We start from the raw sequence: 20550 nt of genomic DNA on the forward strand, positions 1-20550 counted from the left end.
GTGACATCACGGGGCCAGCATATGTGGTACAGATGGGCTCTGCCAAAACAGCACTGAGCTGTGATGTTCATATCGGAGCTGAAAGCCCCTCTCCTTCGAAGGCATCTTAGCTAACGCCATTTTTGCTAACTTCCGAGTGAGTAAGTGCTCTCTCACCTCCAGGGCTTAGTCTCTGGCCACTGCCTGGGGATTTACTGCACTACTCCCATTTCATTGGCCTCTACCTGGAAAACGGCACCAGACGACAGCCTGTCAGTGGCGGCTCCTCCACTAAGGCGGAGGACCGTCGTCCCACTGCCTCGAAACAGCAAAAGAAAGGAAAAAATAAAATGATAATAAGTAATGTTATTATCATCTTATTTCGTCCTCCTGCTGCGGCAGCTTGCATGAGGGGGCGGGTGGGGCTGAAGAGCAGAGGAGGAGTGGTAGAACACTCCTGCCGGCCCGAGAGGGCCGCCCTCAACAGTCATACACTTTTTCCTGTTCTCCATGCCGGTTGCATTACTGCCTGCCTGGTGAACATATCCACCTTTACAGCCCCTGGCTGTGCGCCGTGTCACGGTGCCCAGACCAATCACAACAATGCATTGCAGCATTGTGATTGGCTGCAGGGAGCGTGGGAGCCCTGGTGCATCCTGCTTCTCACAAGAAGCCAGAAAGAGGACGCAGGAGAGGTGGTGGCAGCCGACCAAGAGGTAGGTGTTTTTCCCTTTTCTAGTGATTACCCCCACCCGCCCCACTGCTGCTTCTGGGCAGCAGCCATGACTGCATCCTATGCACTGCTGTAACATATATACTATAACCAGGGCCACAGAAATTATGCGGCAGGGGAACACCAAACCATGTGGCAGGGTAGACTTTATAATGCAGCAAGAAAAGGCAAATTACGCAGCATAATGCTGCACATTTTTTGGTAGTATTACTTCATTATTTTCACACATGGTAATACTGTCTGGGCAAAGATTGAACCTCATTTGCACTTGTTTACGATCAAATACAGAAATACGCAACTGAAAGATGACTAGTTAACCTTTGCAAACTGCCTTTTGTGCGAACACACGTTGGGACGTTTTTGGGTACCTTTTGATCTGCTTGAACAAGAAACTATTTTTTGGTTAAAATTTGTAGATTATGCAGCAGATGATGGATCGTGTTGCAAATGCGGCAAGTCCATAATTATGCGAAAAAAGCTGCTGCCGCAGAATTGCAAAATTCCAATGGCCAGGAATGTAATATGTGTTTTTGAATTTGTAATGTACCGACGTCTTCAGACAACTGTAATTCGGTACCTTATGTAATGACTTGCTCTGGTACTCAAATGTTTCAACATATTCGGATTTGGACCTTATATAATAATCTATGCGCTGTAGCACTTTTGGGTCATGTCTGCGCTATATAAAAATGCATACATAAAAGAATACATGAGTAAGAAAGGAGGTGCGCCATATAAAAATGCATACATGAAGGAATACACGAGTAAGAAAGGAGGTGCAGGAACATGCTACCAGCTCGGGAAAAGCGGTGTGTAAGAGCTAGGGGGAGCAGGTCGCCCGCCTGTAGTCATGTCCTTATCTTTTCAGGTAGAAGCACTCACTGATTTCTAAATAGTGAGTGAAAAATCGTTAAGGTAACCATGTTGTTTCTGCTTACATTTCACATGCTTTACTTAATCTTGCATTCCCTATGAGCGTTTGCTTTTTCCGGGATGTTTTATTTTTTTTAAGGCAGCATATTACTCTTGTCCAGTGTGTAATTTGAATTGAGCCACATCCAGGTGTTTATAGCGAGCACAATTAGGTTGTAGCTGAAGGCAGTGCGAGTTTCTCTCAGTGGGGCAGTATGGTGTTCAGTGGGGGAGAGGATGAGGCACTATGGCCAGAGCAGCTGAATTTGTAACTGGGAAATTAGGTTCAGCCTTCATGACCAGTCCACCAGACCACTCTCCTGAAGAAGCATATTCCCATGCTAGACCTTAGAAGGCCCGCTAGACCTTAGAAGCCTTGGTGTCTTAGCACCAGCTTGTGGACCCACGTGGTGGCAAGTGTGGGTTAACCTTGAAGGCTTGTCCACCACAATCAATACTGAAGTTCATCTCCTCTCTTGCGGGCAGGCCTATGAACCAGCACACCCTAGAGCAACAGTGATCCAGTCACTGTGACTGTCACTGAGGTCAAAGGAACCTTGAGCAGGCTAGGGCGGCGCGAACGGTGTGACCACACCTGGCACCTATTTTGGGTGGGGGCCTCGTGTTTGCAAGTATATTACGTTGTTTTTTTTAAACTTGCTACCTCCTTCCTGGCCTCCAGCAATTTTCAGCAACAATAAAAATGTCATGATAACTCTGGTGATTAATGTTCTTCCTAGAAAGAGACTGGAGTTTTGTCTAGTGGAAGGGTTGACTCCTGGAAAGGTGGCACAGACGGTTAATGTGTCTGCTGCAAAGAACATGTACCATGCAGATCACAAAGTGCTCATAATGATAACTAGGTGAGTGGGTTACTGTTTTCCTCAGAGAGATCCTTTTGTTACTTGCAGTTTATAAGTTAAATCCTAGCATAGAACAGTGAGCTATTAAACTATACTGCCTACTAGTATGGTTGTCATGTGACTTCTACACCTTGTAGTCCTTTCTCTTATGTAACATTTCCTATAAAGAGATTTACACACGTTTAAATGATTGTCTCTGTGTAGCGTGTGTGATGTAAAGTGCTCTGATACCGTACACTGGTATGAGTGGCGCTGTAAATCAAATTAAATGTATCTGAGAAAGAGTGTGGTTATGGAGACTTGAGGGGAACTCTTAAAGCATGGTCATTGGGGGGCACCAACAAACATTGTTACACAGGGTGCCACCAGCACTAAAGCTGGCTCTGCCCTCAAGGCCAGTCCACCTCACCCTCTGGTACCTCCATTGGCCTTGTTTCAGCAGTAGTAGCTGCAACTCACCATGGATCGGAAATGCAGGATTTGCACGCACGCCAAACTTAGTTTGTAAACTTTACATTATCTCTGCTTCATGCACAAGCACTTTTAACATGTGCTACCTGCACTGGGGCCACTGGAATTATGCAACAGTGTTGACTAAATTATGCAGCAAAAAAGGCTGCAGCATACTGCAATATATATTCTTATACTTTTTTTTACATTTTTACACGTGAAGTCTCTGCAAAGATTCTGCCTCATTAGTACCAGTGTAACATACAAATGGTGCAGTAAAAAGGTGATCAGTCAACCTTTGCAAAGGTCCGTCCACTTTGCAGCAAAACAAGTCAAGTTTTGTAGTAACTTTTTATCCGTTTGAGCTACAAAAATGATTAGTTAAAACTGTAAGATTATGCAGTGGATGATATATTATGTGGCAAATATGGCAGAGCCATAGTTATATAGAAAACATTTGCAAACTAGGATATTTTGCCATTCATGTTTGAACTGCTCTTGTGGAAGAAGGGAGGAGAAGAGCTGATGACAGAAACTGCATGGCTCGGAGACAAATGGCTTGTGATTCCACTTTTAAGCGTATTTGGGACATTGTGTGAATGGAAATATATCCCACTTTGTGAATTTATTTAAATGCCAATAACTCATATTAAACCTTAAATAATCAAGTGTATCCATTGGTTGAATTAAATAACACAAGATGTAACTGGTCAGTGAAATGCCAAAGAAATACTAAACATTGGGATGTTTTGCACATTCTGGCCACACCTCTGACTCCGCCCACTGATTCAATCCTTCGGTTATCCCTGCCCTTGGAGTCTCCACCCACAGTTCCCCTACTTTATTTAACCCACTCGAACACTGCCTGAATGTGGTGTTCGTGCTCTTTCAATATGGCTCCGTGTTAGCTCTGTTCGTGTTCTGTGAATGTGCGCCTGGCAGTGAGAACGGGCGGTGCTGTGGTTACATTCCTGGACTTCTTTGAGCAGGAACTTCAAAGTGTGCTGTAAAGCAGTGTATCCATATCGGATAAAGGAAAACATCATTTTGTAAAACGATTCATATTTTGGAATTGCATTTTAAGAGATTAATGAGGTTTATTTTCACCTTTGTATTAAAATTAGTGAACGTTTAAATTTGCTACCTGTTGTGGTTGGCATTCTGCAGCTCAGACAGTTGTGTGTAAACTAAGAAGACGTAGAGCAGGGTGGCAGCTCTTAGAAGGCTGTGTGTAAGGAGGTTGGGTCAGGCTGGCCGCGGAGAGAAGGCTGTGTGTAAGGAGTTTGGATCTGTCTGGCAGCTGAGAGAAGGCTGTGTGTAAGGAGGTTGGGTCAGGCTGGCAGCGGAGAGAAGGCTGTCTGTAAGGAGGTTGGATCTGGCTGGCAGCTGAGACAAGGCTGTGTGTAAGGAGGTTGGGTAAGGCTGGCAGCGGAGAGAAGGCTGTGTGTAAGGAGGTTGGGTCAGGCTGGCAGCTGAGAGAAGGCTGTGTGTAAGGAGGTTGGGTCAGGCTGGCAGCGGAGAGAAGGCTGTCTGTAAGGAGGTTGGATCTGGCTGGCAGCTGAGAGAAGGCTGTGTGTAAGGAGGTTGGATCTGGCTGGCAGCTGAGAGAAGGCTGTGTGTAAGGAGGTTGGATCTGGCTGGCAGCTGAGAGAAGGCTGTCTGTAAGGAGGTTGGATCTGGCTGGCAGCTGAGAGAAGGCTGCGTGTAAGGAGGTTGGATCTGGCTGGCAGCTGAGAGAAGGCTGTCTGTAAGGAGGTTGGATCTGGCTGGCAGCTGAGAGAAGGCTGTGTGTAAGGAGGTTGGATCTGGCTGGCAGCTGAGAGAAGGCTGTGCGTAAGGAGGTTGGGTCAGGCTGGCAGCTGAGAGAAGGCTGTGTGTAAGGAGGTTGGGTCTGGCTGGCAGCTCAGAAAAGGCTGTGTGTAAGTAGGATGGGTCTGGGTGGTAGCTCGGAAAAGGCTGTGTGTAAGTAGGATGGGTCTGGGTGGTAGCTCCGAAAAGGCTGGGTGTAAGTAGGATGGGTCAGGCTGGCAGCTCAGAAAAGGCTGTGTGTAAGTAGGATGGGTCTGGGTGGTAGCTCCGAAAAGGCTGGGTGTAAGTAGGATGGGTCAGGCTGGCAGCTCGGAGAAGGCTGTGTGTAAGTAGGATCAGTCAGGCTGGCAGCTCAGAGAAGGCTGTGTGTAAGGAGGTTGGGTCAGGCTGGCAGCATAGAAAAGGCTGTTTGTAAGTAGGATGGGTCAGGCAGGCAGCTCAGAGAAGGCTGCGTGTAAGGAGGAGGAAACAACCATTACAACGAGCTACATTTACAACGCAGTCATTATAACACAACTGCCTTTACATTGCATGCCATTACAACGCCGCCATTACAACACATTTCACTAAAACACATTCCATTACAACGCATGTCACTACAAAGCATGCCATTACAACGCATTATATGGTAAGTAATGGAGAAAAGTAACTTTTATCCCTACACTATCTAACACTTACCCTGCTGTTGCACTCACTGGAATGGGAATAGTAATTTTTACCTGTACACTACCCAGCACTTACCCTACTGTTGCATTCATTGGAATGGAAATATTAGTTTTTACCCCTACACTATCCAACACTTACCCTACTGTTGCACTCACTGGAGTGGGAATAGTACTTTTTTAACCCTACCCTATCCAACACTTACCCTACTGTTACCCTAAAAGTATTATGCGTTGTAATCGAATGCATTGTAAGTGTAGTTTCTAAAAATGTGTTGTGATGGCATGTGTTATAAAATCATGCGTTGTAATGGATGTTGCGATGTAAAAACTGTGTTGTAAAGGCATGCGTTATAATGTGTCCTATTCGTAAGGAGGTTGGGTCAGGCTGGCAGCTGAAAGAAGGCTGTGTGTAAGGAGGTTGGGTCAGGCAGGCAGCTCAGAGAAGGCTGTGTGTAAGGAGGTTGGGTCAGGCTGGCAGCTGAGAGACGGCTGTGTGTAAGGAGGTTGGGTCAGGGTGGCAGCTCTTAGAAGGCTGTGTGTAATGAGGTTGGATCGGGCTGGCTGCTGAGAGAAGGCTGTGTGTAAGGAGGTTGGGTCAGGCTGGCAGCTGAGAGAAGGCTGTGTGTAAGTAGGATGGGTCAGGGTGGCCGCTCAGAGAAGGCTGTGTGTATGGAGGTTGGGTCAGGCAGGCAGCTCAGAGAAGGCTGTGTGTAAGGAGGTTGGGTCAGGCTGGCAGCTGAGAGAAGGCTGTGTGTAAGTAGGATGGGTCAGGGTGGCCGCTCAGAGAAGGCTGTGTGTAAGGAGGTTGGGTCAGGCAGGCAGCTCAGAGAAGGCTGTGTGTAAGGAGGTTGGGTCAGGCTGGCAGCTGAGAGAAGGCTGTGTGTAAGGAGGTTGGGTCAGGGTGGCAGCTCTTAGAAGGCTGTGTGTAATGAGGTTGGATCGGGCTGGCAGCTGAGAGAAGGCTGTGTGTAAGGAGGTTGGGTCAGGCTGGCAGCTGAGAGAAGGCCGTGTGTAAGTAGGATGGGTCAGGGTGGCCGCTCAGAGAAGGCTGTGTGTAAGGAGGTTGGGTCAGGCAGGCAGCTCAGAGAAGGCTGTGTGTAAGGAGGTTGGGTCAGGCTGGCAGCTGAGAGAAGGCTGTGTGTAAGTAGGATGGGTCAGGGTGGCCGCTCAGAGAAGGCTGTGTGTAAGGAGGTTGGGTCAGGCAGGCAGCTCAGAGAAGGCTGTGTGTAAGGAGGTTGGGTCAGGCTGGCAGCTGAGAGAAGGCTGTGCGTAAGGAGGTTGGGTCAGGCTGGCAGCGGAGAGAAGGCTGTGTGTACGGAGGTTGGGCCAGGCTGGCAGCTGAGAGAAGGCTGTGTGTAAGGAGGTTGGGTCAGGCTGGCAGCTCAGAGAAGGCTGTGTGTAAGGAGGTTGGGTCAGGCTGGCAGCTGAGAGAAGGCTGCGTGTAAGGAGGTTGGGTCAGGCTGGCAGCTCAGAGAAGGCTGTGTGTAAGGAGGTTGGGTCAGGATGGCAGCTCAGAGAAGGCTGTGTTTAAGGAGGTTGGGTGGGACTGGCGGCTCAGAGAAGGCTGTGTGTAAGTAGGATGGGTCAGGCTGGCAGCTGAGAGAAGGCTGTGCGTAAGGAGGTTGGGTCAGGCTGGCAGCTGAGAGAAGGCTGTGCGTAAGGAGGTTGGGTGAGGCTGGCAGCTGGGAGAATGCTGTGTGTAAGGAGGTTGGATCTGGCTGGCAGCTGGGAGAATGCTGTGTGTAAGGAGGTTGGATCTGGCTGGCAGCTGAGAGAAGGCTGTGTGTAAGGAGGTTGGATCTGGCTGGCAGCTGAGAGAAGGCTGTCTGTAAGGAGGTTGGATCTGGCTGGCAGCTGAGAGAAGGCTGCGTGTAAGGAGGTTGGATCTGGCTGGCAGCTGAGAGAAGGCTGTCTGTAAGGAGGTTGGATCTGGCTGGCAGCTGAGAGAAGGCTGTGTGTAAGGAGGTTGGATCTGGCTGGCAGCTGAGAGAAGGCTGTGCGTAAGGAGGTTGGGTCAGGCTGGCAGCTGAGAGAAGGCTGTGTGTAAGGAGGTTGGGTCTGGCTGGCAGCTCAGAAAAGGCTGTGTGTAAGTAGGATGGGTCTGGGTGGTAGCTCGGAAAAGGCTGTGTGTAAGTAGGATGGGTCTGGGTGGTAGCTCCGAAAAGGCTGGGTGTAAGTAGGATGGGTCAGGCTGGCAGCTCAGAAAAGGCTGTGTGTAAGTAGGATGGGTCTGGGTGGTAGCTCCGAAAAGGCTGGGTGTAAGTAGGATGGGTCAGGCTGGCAGCTCGGAGAAGGCTGTGTGTAAGTAGGATCAGTCAGGCTGGCAGCTCAGAGAAGGCTGTGTGTAAGGAGGTTGGGTCAGGCTGGCAGCTTAGAAAAGGCTGTGTGTAAGTAGGATGGGTCAGGCAGGCAGCTCAGAGAAGGCTGCGTGTAAGGAGGAGGAAACAACCATTACAACGAGCTACATTTACAACGCAGTCATTATAACACAACTGCCTTTACATTGCATGCCATTACAACGCCGCCATTACAACACATTTCACTAAAACACATTCCATTACAACGCATGTCACTACAAAGCATGCCATTACAACGCATTATATGGTAAGTAATGGAGAAAAGTAACTTTTATCCCTACACTATCTAACACTTACCCTGCTGTTGCACTCACTGGAATGGGAATAGTAATTTTTACCTGTACACTACCCAGCACTTACCCTACTGTTGCATTCATTGGAATGGAAATATTCGTTTTTACCCCTACACTATCCAACACTTACCCTACTGTTGCACTCACTGGAGTGGGAATAGTACTTTTTTAACCCTACCCTATCCAACACTTACCCTACTGTTACCCTAAAAGTATTATGCGTTGTAATCGAATGCATTGTAAGTGTAGTTTCTAAAAATGTGTTGTGATGGCATGTGTTATAAAATCATGCGTTGTAATGGATGTTGCGATGTAAAAACTGTGTTGTAAAGGCATGCGTTATAATGTGTCCTATTCGTGAGGAGGTTGGGTCAGGCTGGCAGCTGAAAGAAGGCTGTGTGTAAGGAGGTTGGGTCAGGCAGGCAGCTCAGAGAAGGCTGTGTGTAAGGAGGTTGGGTCAGGCTGGCAGCTGAGAGACGGCTGTGTGTAAGGAGGTTGGGTCAGGGTGGCAGCTCTTAGAAGGCTGTGTGTAATGAGGTTGGATCGGGCTGGCTGCTGAGAGAAGGCTGTGTGTAAGGAGGTTGGGTCAGGCTGGCAGCTGAGAGAAGGCTGTGTGTAAGTAGGATGGGTCAGGGTGGCCGCTCAGAGAAGGCTGTGTGTAAGGAGGTTGGGTCAGGCAGGCAGCTCAGAGAAGGCTGTGTGTAAGGAGGTTGGGTCAGGCTGACAGCTGAGAGAAGGCTGTGTGTAAGTAGGATGGGTCAGGGTGGCCGCTCAGAGAAGGCTGTGTGTAAGGAGGTTGGGTCAGGCAGGCAGCTCAGAGAAGGCTGTGTGTAAGGAGGTTGGGTCAGGCTGGCAGCTGAGAGAAGGCTGTGTGTAAGGAGGTTGGGTCAGGGTGGCAGCTCTTAGAAGGCTGTGTGTAATGAGGTTGGATCGGGCTGGCAGCTGAGAGAAGGCTGTGTGTAAGGAGGTTGGGTCAGGCTGGCAGCTGAGAGAAGGCTGTGTGTAAGGAGGTTGGGTCAGGCTGGCAGCTGAGAGAAGGCTGTGCGTAAGGAGGTTGGGTCAGGCTGGCAGCGGAGAGAAGGCTGTGTGTACGGAGGTTGGGCCAGGCTGGCAGCTGAGAGAAGGCTGTGTGTAAGGAGGTTGGGTCAGGCTGGCAGCTCAGAGAAGGCTGTGTGTAAGGAGGTTGGGTCAGGCTGGCAGCTGAGAGAAGGCTGCGTGTAAGGAGGTTGGGTCAGGCTGGCAGCTCAGAGAAGGCTGTGTGTAAGGAGGTTGGGTCAGGATGGCAGCTCAGAGAAGGCTGTGTTTAAGGAGGTTGGGTGGGACTGGCGGCTCAGAGAAGGCTGTATGTAAGTAGGATGGGTCAGGCTGGCAGCTGAGAGAAGGCTGTGCGTAAGGAGGTTGGGTCAGGCTGGCAGCTGAGAGAAGGCTGTGCGTAAGGAGGTTGGGTGAGGCTGGCAGCTGGGAGAATGCTGTGTGTAAGGAGGTTGGGTCAGGCTGGCCGCTGAGAGAAGGCTGTGTGTAAGGAGGTTGGGTCAGGCTGGCAGCTGAGAGAAGGAGGTTGGGTCAGGCTGGCAGCTGAGAGATGGCTGTGTATAAGGAGGTTGGATCGGGCTGGCAGCTCAGAGAAGGCTGTGTGTAAGGAGGTTGGGTCAGGCTGGCAGCTGAGAGAAGGCTGTGTCTAAGGAGGTTGGGTCGGGCTGTCAGCTCAGAGAAGGCTGTGTGTAAGGAGGTTGGGTCAGGCTGGCAGCTGAGAGATGGGTGTGTATAAGGAGGTTGGATCGGGCTGGTAGCTCAGAGAAGGCTGTGTGTAAGGAGGTTGGGTCAGGCTGGCTGCTGAGAGAAGGCTGTGTATAAGGAGGTTGGGTCGGGCTGGCAGCTCAGAGAAGGCTGTGTGTAAGGAGGTTGGGTCAGGCTGGCAGCTCAGAGAAGGCTGTGTGTAAGGAGGTTCGGTCAGGATGGCAGCTCAGAGAAGGCTGTGTGTAAGGAGTTTGGGTGGGACTGGTGGCTCAGAGAAGGCTGTGTGTAAGTAGGATGGGTCAGGCTGGCAGCTGAGAGAACGCTGTGCGTAAGGAGGTTGGGTCGGGCTGGCAGCTCAGAGAAGGCTGTGTGTAAGGAGGTTGGGTCAGGATGGCAGCTCAGAGAAGGCTGTGTGTAAGGAGGTTGGATCTGGCTGGCAGCTGAGAGAAGGCTGTGCGTAAGGAGGTTGGGTCAGGCTGGCAGCTGAGAGAAGGGTGTGCGTAAGGAGGTTGGGTCAGGCTGGCAGCTGAGAGAAGGCTGTGTGTAAGGAGGTTGGGTCAGGCTGGCAGCTCAGAGAAGGCTGTGTGTAAGGAGGTTGGGTCAGGATGGCAGCTCAGAGAAGGCTGTGTGTAAGGAGGTTGGGTGGGACTGGCGGCTCAGAGAAGGCTGTGTGTAAGTAGGATGGGTCAGGCTGGCAGCTGAGAGAAGGCTGTGCGTAAGGAGGTTGGGTCAGGCTGGCAGCTGGGAGAATGCTGTGTGTAAGGAGGTTGGGTCAGGCTGGCAGCTCAGAGAAGGCTGTGTGTAAGGAGGTTGGGTCAGGATGGCAGCTCAGAGAAGGCTGTGTGTAAGGAGGTTGGGTCAGGATGGCAGCTCAGAGAAGGCTGTGTGTAAGGAGGTTGGGTGGGACTGGCGGCTCAGAGAAGGCTGTGTGTAAGGAGGTTGGGTCAGGATGGCAGCTCAGAGAAGGCTGTGTGTAAGGAGGTTGGGTCAGGATGGCAGCTCAGAGAAGGCTGTGTGTAAGGAGGTTGGGTGGGACTGGCGGCTCAGAGAAGGCTGTGTGTAAGAAGGATGGGTCAGGCTGGCAGCTGAGAGAAGGCTGTGCGTAAGGAGGTTGGGTCAGGCTGGCAGCTGGGAGAATGCTGTGTGTAAGGAGGTCGGGTCAGGCTGGCAGCTGAGAGAAGGCTGCGTGTAAGGAGGTTGGCTCAAGGTGGCAGCAGACTGTGTGTAGTGCGTTAGGTTCAGGCTGGCAGCTCAGAAATGGCTGTGTGTAGTGCATTTGGGTCAGGCTGGCAGCTCGGAGAAGTCTGTGTGTAAGGAGGTTGGACCCAGCAGTGCCCCCCACCTGCAGGATGTGACTGGGGGGCACCCACGTCTCCCACATCTCACAGATACTCATTGGCCTGTGGCTGAGTTAGACCCCTTAAGAGTTGGGGGACCCCCCTCAGAGGCTCACCCCCCCCCCCCCCCCCTCTCCCGCTCCGCAGGGGCCTTCATTACACCTCTGGCTGTGTGGGGCTGGCCGCTCAGACAGCTGTGTACAACTGGCTGCCAGCAGAAAGTGTAATGAGTTGGGGCGAGGGGGTGGCGACGTAGGTTGGCAACGCAGAGAGGGCCGTGTCTACGGAGGGAGAGAGGGGGCTGGCAGCGCAGAGTTCAGACATCGCCGTAGGCTGACTCAGCCTTTTTTTTGCTTTCTGAAGCCGAAGAGTGGGGGCATCGAGGGCGTCTTGGAAGATTTAGTGGGTGGAGAAATATGCCCCAGCGGTTAAGCGGTTCCCGCGAAACCAGGCCAACGGAGTTGAAATTCCTGCTTCTCCCCTTACTATATATCAATGTTATGTGATCCTAGTCAAAAGGAAACCTTCCAGCGCCTTAGTTCCTGCATGTGCCAAAAGTGGTAGCACTTATTAAAACAAACAGGCTAAACATCTACTTTAAACGATAAATAAAAGTGACATTTAAATGGGTGGATATCTCCCCATCTCTCTTGCCCCTCTGTGAGCTCGGCAGTGACTAAAAGTGTTATTGTTGGCACTCTTCACACGTGTTATGAGATTCTGCTGTAGCCTTAAAGTGCAGCGCGTAGCAAACCTTGCTGTCAGCGAATATCCTGTGTTGCGCAGTGCTTTGCTGCCGCCCTGGAACATTCCGCTCCTGACCCCCAGCCCCGGCTCCTACACGATGAGTTATTTAAATGTTCTAGAGATTGGCCACAGAGTATGTTCTCTCCCAATTGCTGCTTGAACTCAGGCACGTGGTGGTACGGGTAGACGGGTTTGCCCAGGAACACGCAGGGTGGCAAACTTAGGTAGATGACACAGATTACAACTCGGGCTCCAGTCCTGTGTTCGTGTATATCCGTTTGTCTATGTACATTGCTGCACCCTTGCTGTATTGGGAATTTCCTCGCGTGCCTGAGGCTCCCTGACGTGCCCCATCTCAGGGCGTTAAAAGTGGCCAAGTCCCGGGGGAGAGACCCTGCCCTCCTATCGGGCGTCGACCGGGCCTGGTGGAGGTGAGCGAGGGAGACGGTGTCAGGCTCAGTGAATGGGTCCCTGTGTCCAAACTCTGACTGGAACACTGCCCCGTTCATGGCGCGCTATATATAGCGCCTCCGCGTCATGTTCCGCCGCCCAGAGCCCGGGGCTGGACGCGGAGAGCCGACCCGAGGCATGAATCGGGACTGTGTGCTCCGGAGCCCTGCGTAGGCCAAGAACAACAGCCCTGCGCCCCTTGAAGGCGGGAGCCAGTGGCGGCCTATTGCACCGGCGGGAGAGGCCCCTGCCCGCCCAGGAGAGACAGGGGGGCACAGCTCAGGCACGAGGAGCCGCGGCTGACAGGGACTCTGTTGAACCGGTTCTTGTGTTGGGATCTCGAGGGGTAGCTGCTTACCTATAGGCTGTTGGTAGCTTTTTGTGTGGTGGTAAACGCCCCTCGCCTGCCCCGGACACACCAGAGGGGTACATGCTCTTGGATTGCACCTTAAGTCGCCAACTGCACAAGGAACTGCTCTGTAGAGGCTCTTGCTTTTGCTTTGCGGACAGAAAGGCTCTTGCACTGTGGATCCAACGCTATCTGGACAAGAAACCTCTGCTTTTGGGACAGTGCACGCTGCCTCTTGTTTGCTGCTCGCTAGAGTGAGTAGCTTGGCCTAGAACTGGTTTTACACTTGTTCTTCTCCAGAAACGCAACTTGCTAAAGTTATTTTCCATCTGGTAGGTTGGGAAGACTTCTAGGTAATTTCCACCTGCCCATGGACCTATTGCATGCTCTCAGCTGTTTCTTCAACCTGAAAAAGACACCACAGAGCGCCGCCATTTTGCACGAACACAGCCATTGCTTCCAGTCTAATGACCCATGACCTCTTCTCGTTGCAGGAGGCCTCTGGGTGCCTGCCTCCGCCATCGGCAGAGCTGGTAAGTGATTGTATTTATTTGTCTATGATGCACTGGGTAGTTTTCTGGTTTGAGGGGTGTGTTGTGGTTTTGGGTATGGTTGGGGGCATAGATAGTAATGGTAATATCTCTGAAGTGGTTTGTATGTCAAATTATCGAATTCTTTTTATGTTGGCCCATTAAAATATCGAATCCACAATATTAACTACCACTATATTATCAAGGTAAATATATATTCGTAAAGACTTACTATTCTAGGATACGGTATTTTTTTGCAGGTCTAAATAAAAACTCAGTTTGTGGTAAAACACCCTGAGGTGCTGCTTTCTGTGCATGCTCTGAAGTCTAGCTCCTCTTGCCCACCACTACCTCTTTCTAGACACTAGGTGGCTCTTGGTTGCCGTAGGCTACTTTTACCAACTTGTTACTATTCCAAAATATGGTTTGTGTCTGCTATTGTTTTCTACTGGAAGTCTGAGTCTAATATGGCAGTTGATAAATATATTCTAAAAAGTAAAATAGGAGTCCTAATTGTGAAGAAAAAGCTGCAAGCTTTGAAATGGCGACTGGGCTTGTCATTTTGCGCCACATGACAGCAAGAAGCTTTATGTATTCCGATATTCCGTTCAAGCACGCCATCTTTGCTTGACTCCGAGAGAGAGATATATTTTAAGGCATGAGAAAGTGCCCAGAAACCACCTCCATCTTCCAAGTGTCCCCCTGAAAGGATCTTTAATTAACCGGTGTCTACTTTTTCTATTTTTCTGTCTAAACCTCTTTCATTCTCTCTGCCTATCTTTATCGTTCTACCCAGTGTCATATTAAGAATTTTCTGTCCCCACGCAAGACATATTTCAACTGATTTGGAGTGACCCTGTTAAGGAAAGTTTAATATTTCAGTCCAGGTATTTTCTGTTGCTTTTACTTTTCCTGTTTAGTAAGATAAGATGCAAATTGTACTTTTATGGTTGTAACAAACCAAATAAAGTTTGTTTTGACTGACTGGCTGACCAGTATCAATATTCAGTACTATTTAGCATTATGTGAGCATGAATTAGTGGAACATGGGTAGTACAATTCAAAGTTGATCTGAACAGAGCCCCCAAAATAAGTCTTTCCGGGGCCCCCATAACCTTTAAGATGATGCTGCTCTCAGGGGTTTGAAAATATGCCTTGGCTGCTAAACTTTTCCTGCTGATAAGGAACGCTGGAAGCATTTACATCTTCACAATGTTAGCTATGTGAATAAGCAAACCGAGGGGTGCTCTGTTACTTTAGCTGCAGACTTTCAAGAAAAGTGCTACCTGACCATTCTTGTGGGGTGCTGGAGAAGTCAAATATGCAATTAATAAAGTACTAAGGAAAAGTTCTGGAAGACATTTTTGGGTGCTGTGAAGTTGCAGAAAGCAAATTGGACTGCTGGTTAATGTGGGTTCCAACATACATCATGAAGGTGGCTCTTTGGTGTAAATCCTCTCTGAGTGGGCTGGTTGCTTAGGAACACAGACTTCTGATGCACTTCCTGGTGGGGCGGGCCAGATGGCAGACTGGCTTGTTTTGATGGCCTACTTGTATCCTTCATATAAGATCTCTCTCCAACTTCAAGCCCCTCTCAACAGGATGAGGTGAGATTTTAGAGAGGCATGGTGGCGTATAGAAAACCCAGTACAAAGGGGGTGAGTATAGCTGACCTCATTTTGGACATGAGTCGTGGCACTATGTCCATGAGAAGCAGACAAAAGAGAACAGTAGGGGACCGAGGGCTGTAATTCCTAGTAGGATAAGGCTGGGTGAACAGGCTCGTTGAACTATGGATGGTTTGGAGTCGGACTACATTACTTCTTGCCTTAGGGAGAGAAGATACAGAAGGAATTCCCTATTTAAATAACATTGCAATAGTGCGCCTTGTCACTCTCAGTTACTGATGGAAGGGAGATAGGTTAGCACTAAGAAACACAATATGGAGCCTGGATAGAACGAGGAGGAAGAAGTGTTGCAGATCTCAAGAGCTGTCTTACCATCTCTAATGAAAGAGGCAGTAGATTCCCACCAAGTTTAGAGCCACCAGGACCTACCGGAGCCATGCAGCACCAATACCCGGGGTACCGGACCCCCTTCAACTTGCACCAAGACAAAAAGTCAATTCCGGACTCCAACTGTCCAGGAAGCAAGCGCCTGTTGACGGACGTCGAGACCCTTGAGACCCACTTTGTGAGTGGCCCAGCTGTCCCGGATTAGTCCCTGCAACCTGCCTGCCCCTGACTGCGAAGACATCTTGATGCATGCCTCCCGGCTGACCTATCTGCTCTGGCCTGGGTACCGATGAACCAGCTGTGCTCCCTGAGGTCCTTGAAACTAGTGGGTCCCCTCGGACTTACCTATAAGTCTTCTTGTGCAGTAGGTTTTCTGGTGGCCCCTTCTTTGTAGCACACCAGCTACCAACGATCTCAGCACCCTGCTCCCGACCGACTGCAGGATGCTCCAGAGAATTCGCTGTTGGAACATTGAGCCTGGCCTTGCTATTTTCCTAAATCCTTTAGGTGAACCTCAAAATCCAACATTATAATTTTATAGGCATTTTTCTATTTTCTCCCATTGGCTTCAATGGCGTGTAATTGCGCACAAAAGTGACTTTTATTTCGAACTTGAAAAATTCATATCTCAAAAAGTATTTACTGAACAAAGTCCATGGTCTGAACAATTATTACAAAATCGGTGCTAGTTTTGTCAATTGGTCTCAGATTTATTCTTGAGTGTGTGCATCATTTATTGCCTCTGTGACTTAGCACTACTCTCTGATAAGCCTAACTGCTCACCCACCCTACCACAAATGCAGAGTTAAAATTATCTAGTTTTGCCTCTGTATACCAATCTGGGGCTCACTGGTCTCTCTGTATAGTGTACTTCATTTTAGTTCACAATATAGAGAGCCAGCTTCCTACAGAGAGCACCAGGAAAAAGACCAAGAAGGGAGCACAGGATGAAAACATGATTCAGCATCCCATCTGTGTGACCTTCTAGACAAATTAGAGAGGTCGTCGGTTTCAAAGACACACCTCAGCAGGGATACGGTTTTTACTCTGAATAGAGCGGAACTCAGTTGGAGAATTTATAGCTACATGACATTGTTAAACAAACTGTATTAAACGAATAGAAGGGCATAGAAAAACGTCCATTCCAAGCTTCTTTAACAAAATATATTCTCTTCAAGACTTTCATGAGGATTTTCCACAAACCCCGAAAGTGAACACTATCCTAGCATCCATGACATCAACATCAAACCTAGCCTCAGGAGACTCTACATTAGCTCAGTTCCTCTCTTATTTACGTTTGATGGTTTCTGAGCCACAGCTTATTCGGCAGGAGCAGCAGTAACTGGTCGCCGGGTTTTCTGGATGAAGTCATGGAAATTGGATGCTGCACAGAGATCCCCTATTCACAAACTGACATTTACAGGCCCCAAACCATTTGTTTTTGAATTGGACAGAATGGTTCAAAAGGCTGTTGAGTAGAAAAAGATGTTAATAACTTTCAAATTAGTCGCCTCAAAAAAATCTTCCTTGGCAAAACAGCACCCCAAAAACCAAAGGGCAACCATCCCATTTTGTTGTGGGCCCGTAGTCCGGGGAGGGCTGTGTTCGTCAACAAGACCTGACCAGGTACATCCCAAGAGCAAGGACACCCTCAGAAATGACTATGCCGGAGTGGGAGCGAATTTAAGAATGTACATCATTGGAAAGGAGGTGTGACTGATGCTTGGGCCCTCAAACCTATCACACTCCTTTTTCTTGAAGTCTCCCAATAGACCATTTTTGACTATTGTGTTACCAAAGAACGAGTTTAATAAACAGTCATTGCTTCTGGGGCTGCCTAATTGAGATGGGTGCAGTAATTTCGGTCCCAGAAGATCAAAGAGGAAGTGGATTGTCCTCTACTCTGTTTCTATTATCGAAACCAGACGGCAGATATCACCCTGTCCTAGATCTCAAAACCCTTAACAAGATAGTGTTTGTTGAAACATTTTGGATGGTTAAACTACAAACAATCATCCCTTTGATAGCAGAAGGCAATTTCCTAATGACTCTGGACTTAAAGGATGCCTACTTCCCTGTGCCAATTCATGTGGAGAGTCAGAAGTTTCTACGCTTAGCCCTAGAGGACCAACGCATACAGTGCCAAGCTCCTCCTTTTGGATTGGCAACATCACCCTGATCTTTCACAAATGGGCTGGCCCTTGCTGTTGCATAACTACAGTCGGATGGAGGTACAGTCTATTCATATTTTGACAAATGGTTGTTGTCTGCTTCTTCTTTCCTTGAGGCTCAGGAAGATGTGGAGGCGGTAACCAGAGTATTACACTGTTGGGAGGATTCATCATCAGCTTCAAGAAGTCACATCTTCAACCTCCACCGACAAAGACTTTTATAGGGCCAATTGTTCAAAACTGTGTTGGCTTGTGTCTTTCTGCTTCAGACCAGAACAACTTCACTCAAAAAGAGCCTTTCTTTCCTCTTGGAACAGCCATGAATGACAGCCAGGCAGTGGTTGAAAGTAGAGGGGCTGATGGCAGTGGCTACAGCTGGAGTACCATAAACACGTTTCGATCTAGAGCCTCTTTTGAACCATCTCCTTCAACACTGGTCTCCCGAGTTCATTGGAATTTGAACACCCAGCTGCGGGTTACCCCTCGGATTCAACAGGCCTCACTTTGCTGGTTGCATGATCTTAATCTGTCGAAAGGGGTTCCGCTCCATCTCCCTCCTCCAATACAGTTGACCACAGATCGTTTAAATTTCAGGGCAGACAGCCTCAGCCGGAATCTCCCACCGTTGGTAATCTAGCATTTGACAGGCCGGGAATTCAGCAGTCTAAGTACAGTTCGGGGCATGGATACATCTGTTTGGCTCGCAAGAAAACTCAAAGTTTCCTGTGTTTTGCACAGAGGCATGGTGTGCACAGGCATGAGCAGTGGATGCTCTGTCAGTAGTCTGTCCTAAAGTGATTCTATATAGATTTTCCCGATTCCCATCCTCCCAAAAGTTCTTCAGAAGATTCGGAAGGAGAGGACATCAGTGATTGTGATAGACCCATTCTGGCCCTTGGTTTTAATTTCTGAATGAATTGTGCAAAGGGGAGTATTTTCACTTGGGTGTAGAGCTGTCCCTATTACATCTCCCTCTCCTGCCACCAATCCACATTTGACACCTCATGTTCACGTGTTTCCTTCCTGTGGCCCTAAAGGACTCATCATGCTCCTTGGCTCTGGTAGTTTCACCCCTCCTGCGGCCCTGAGACCTCCTTACCATTCCATGTTCCAAATAGGCTTTTCTCTCACCCCTGCGGCCTTAAGAGCCACACAGTGGTCTCCTGCAGCTCTGAAATCACATTCTCCTTATCCTCCAGCACTAAGATACCCTTGTGCTTCGGTCCTGAGATCTCTTGCCTCAAACCTGGGTTCCTATTTTCTCCTCCTCTGGTAGAGCCTCCCTCGGACCTAAGAGCCTCCTCGTACTCTCTTGCGGTCCCTGGAGAAGGGATGCCTGTGAAGCTGCCAGGCGGCCCGGATCCAGCTGCTGACCCCATCCTACTTGGCATTGTGCCAAACACGGATTCTCAGAAGTAGGCCTGAGGCAGTCTGTGCTGGTTTCACCAAGACTTCTCGGGAGGACACTCCCTGGACTGCTGGTGCTGGCCTGCCTTTGTTGTTGGGGTCTGGCCAGCCTCTGGTAGTTTTGTGTGTTCTGTGAAGTGACACCCTGTTCTTTTAGGGTGCCACTGGACAGTCATAGCTGGCTAGCGTGTTACCCAGGGCTTTCTGTGTTTTTTGTCTCTTCTTTTTGGGATGTTGTTGGGATCTTAGACAACGAGATATCAATGTTCTCTCGCTGGTTTCCTGAATCAGAGCCTAGGATGCTCTGGTTGTAGGAGCTCTGATCCTGAGACGATCTTTTGCCCTCTCATTTAAGGCCAACAGAACCTACTGAGAAGTTTGTTTTCCTCTGGTCCTCTAGGTGTTATATGGATAAATTAAGAATACAAAAAAGTGGTTTTCAAACAAGGGAAGTTGGAAAAATAGAGGTAAAAAAGCAGCAAATAAGTATATCTATGAAAAACACAAGCATGTAAAGATTAAAAAGCCATATTTTTACCACTTAATTTATAAATTGTACATACACATGCATTAATTCTTAACCTAAAACATTACTCTTTCTCCCTTCTTAAGCATGAACATTTATTCCACAAAGTTGTTTGTCATCTTGTTGCAAGATACCCCTTATCTCCTGCACCTGGTTTTCCCCTTATATTTTTATTGCATCACTCTTCCACCATTGCTTACATCTTCCATTACTCTAACATTTACCCCATTAATAACCCAAACGCTTTTTGAAGCCCTAACTGTAACACCTTCCTTTACACCATTCCTTACTCTAAAAGTCAACTCTTCGAATGAACCTTTATCCTAACCCTAACTATAAACCTTTCACGCTGTCAACCTTAATCTGTGACCTAACCCCTAAACATTATCTATATCTAACCCCAAACGTCTCCTCGTACCGTACCCCAATTTTAGCCCATCCTCTGTTCCGCTTCCTGACCTTCACAAGGCCTGATCCTCAGATGCTCATGTTTCTAGCTGGTTCTCAGGAAGAGACGCACCGCGAGGTTCGTGTTTCTCGAGGTTCTCTGGTTCTTGAAGAGACAAACCCTGAAGAGTCTCCACTGCTCTCCGTGGCTGCAGGCTATCACACCTTAACACCTCTGTGTTTCTCTCTGGTTCTCATAGTCCAGCCTTTGAGACGATTCTGTTCTTTGGAGGCCTCAGTGTCTCAGACCATGAGAAGTTTCTGCTCCTCTCAACAGTATCCAGGGTTGTCAGACCTGAGGTGTTTTTTGATTGTTTTCACTGGTCTTAGGGGCTCAGACCTTGAGATGTTCCCGTTACCCTCACTGGTTTTCAGGAGAATAACCCTGGAGATTCTTCTGCCCTATTTCTACTTCTCTTTCTGTTTCTGTTTCCGGGTGATGTGGGGCGGTTATTTTTTTGTGGCTCTAGCTCCTCCATTCTTCATAAAGTGATCATGATCTCCTGAACCCCGGTGTTTTTTTCTCTGTCCTCTGCAGCGGCGGCGGACGGCACCAGCGCGCCACATACAGTTAACGGTGAGTACAACTGCGCCGCCGAAGCAGGTGGTGGGGGAGTCGTGTTAGGAGTTAACCTCATCTGCTCCTTTCATGTCATACATAGAACTCCTGCCCACAATGCACATAGACAACAGTGCTACCTCTTCCTCTCAAGATAGAGCTCCCACCCCCTCAGCCACAGGCAGAGCCGGCGACCCCTCAGCCACAGGCAGAG

At 49.0% G+C, this 20550-nt stretch overlaps 1 protein-coding gene across 4 annotated transcripts in view; it reads left to right on the forward strand.

The window, feature by feature from the left end:
- The window catches only part of TNS2 (tensin 2), a 387080-nt gene that overhangs the window by 137366 nt on the left and 229164 nt on the right, over positions 1–20550 (forward strand). For all 4 annotated transcript variants that reach the window (XM_086959724.1, XM_086959742.1, XM_086959733.1 and 1 more), the window contains 2 exons: positions 13176–13214; positions 20316–20354. In XM_086959724.1, coding sequence (XP_086815850.1) covers positions 13176–13214; positions 20316–20354 — 78 coding nt within the window. The remainder of the gene's footprint in view (positions 1–13175; positions 13215–20315; positions 20355–20550) is intronic.

Source organism: Lissotriton vulgaris, chromosome 1_1, assembly GCF_964263255.1.
Source record: "Lissotriton vulgaris chromosome 1_1, aLisVul1.2, whole genome shotgun sequence".
Classification (NCBI taxonomy): Eukaryota; Metazoa; Chordata; class Amphibia; order Caudata; family Salamandridae; genus Lissotriton; species Lissotriton vulgaris.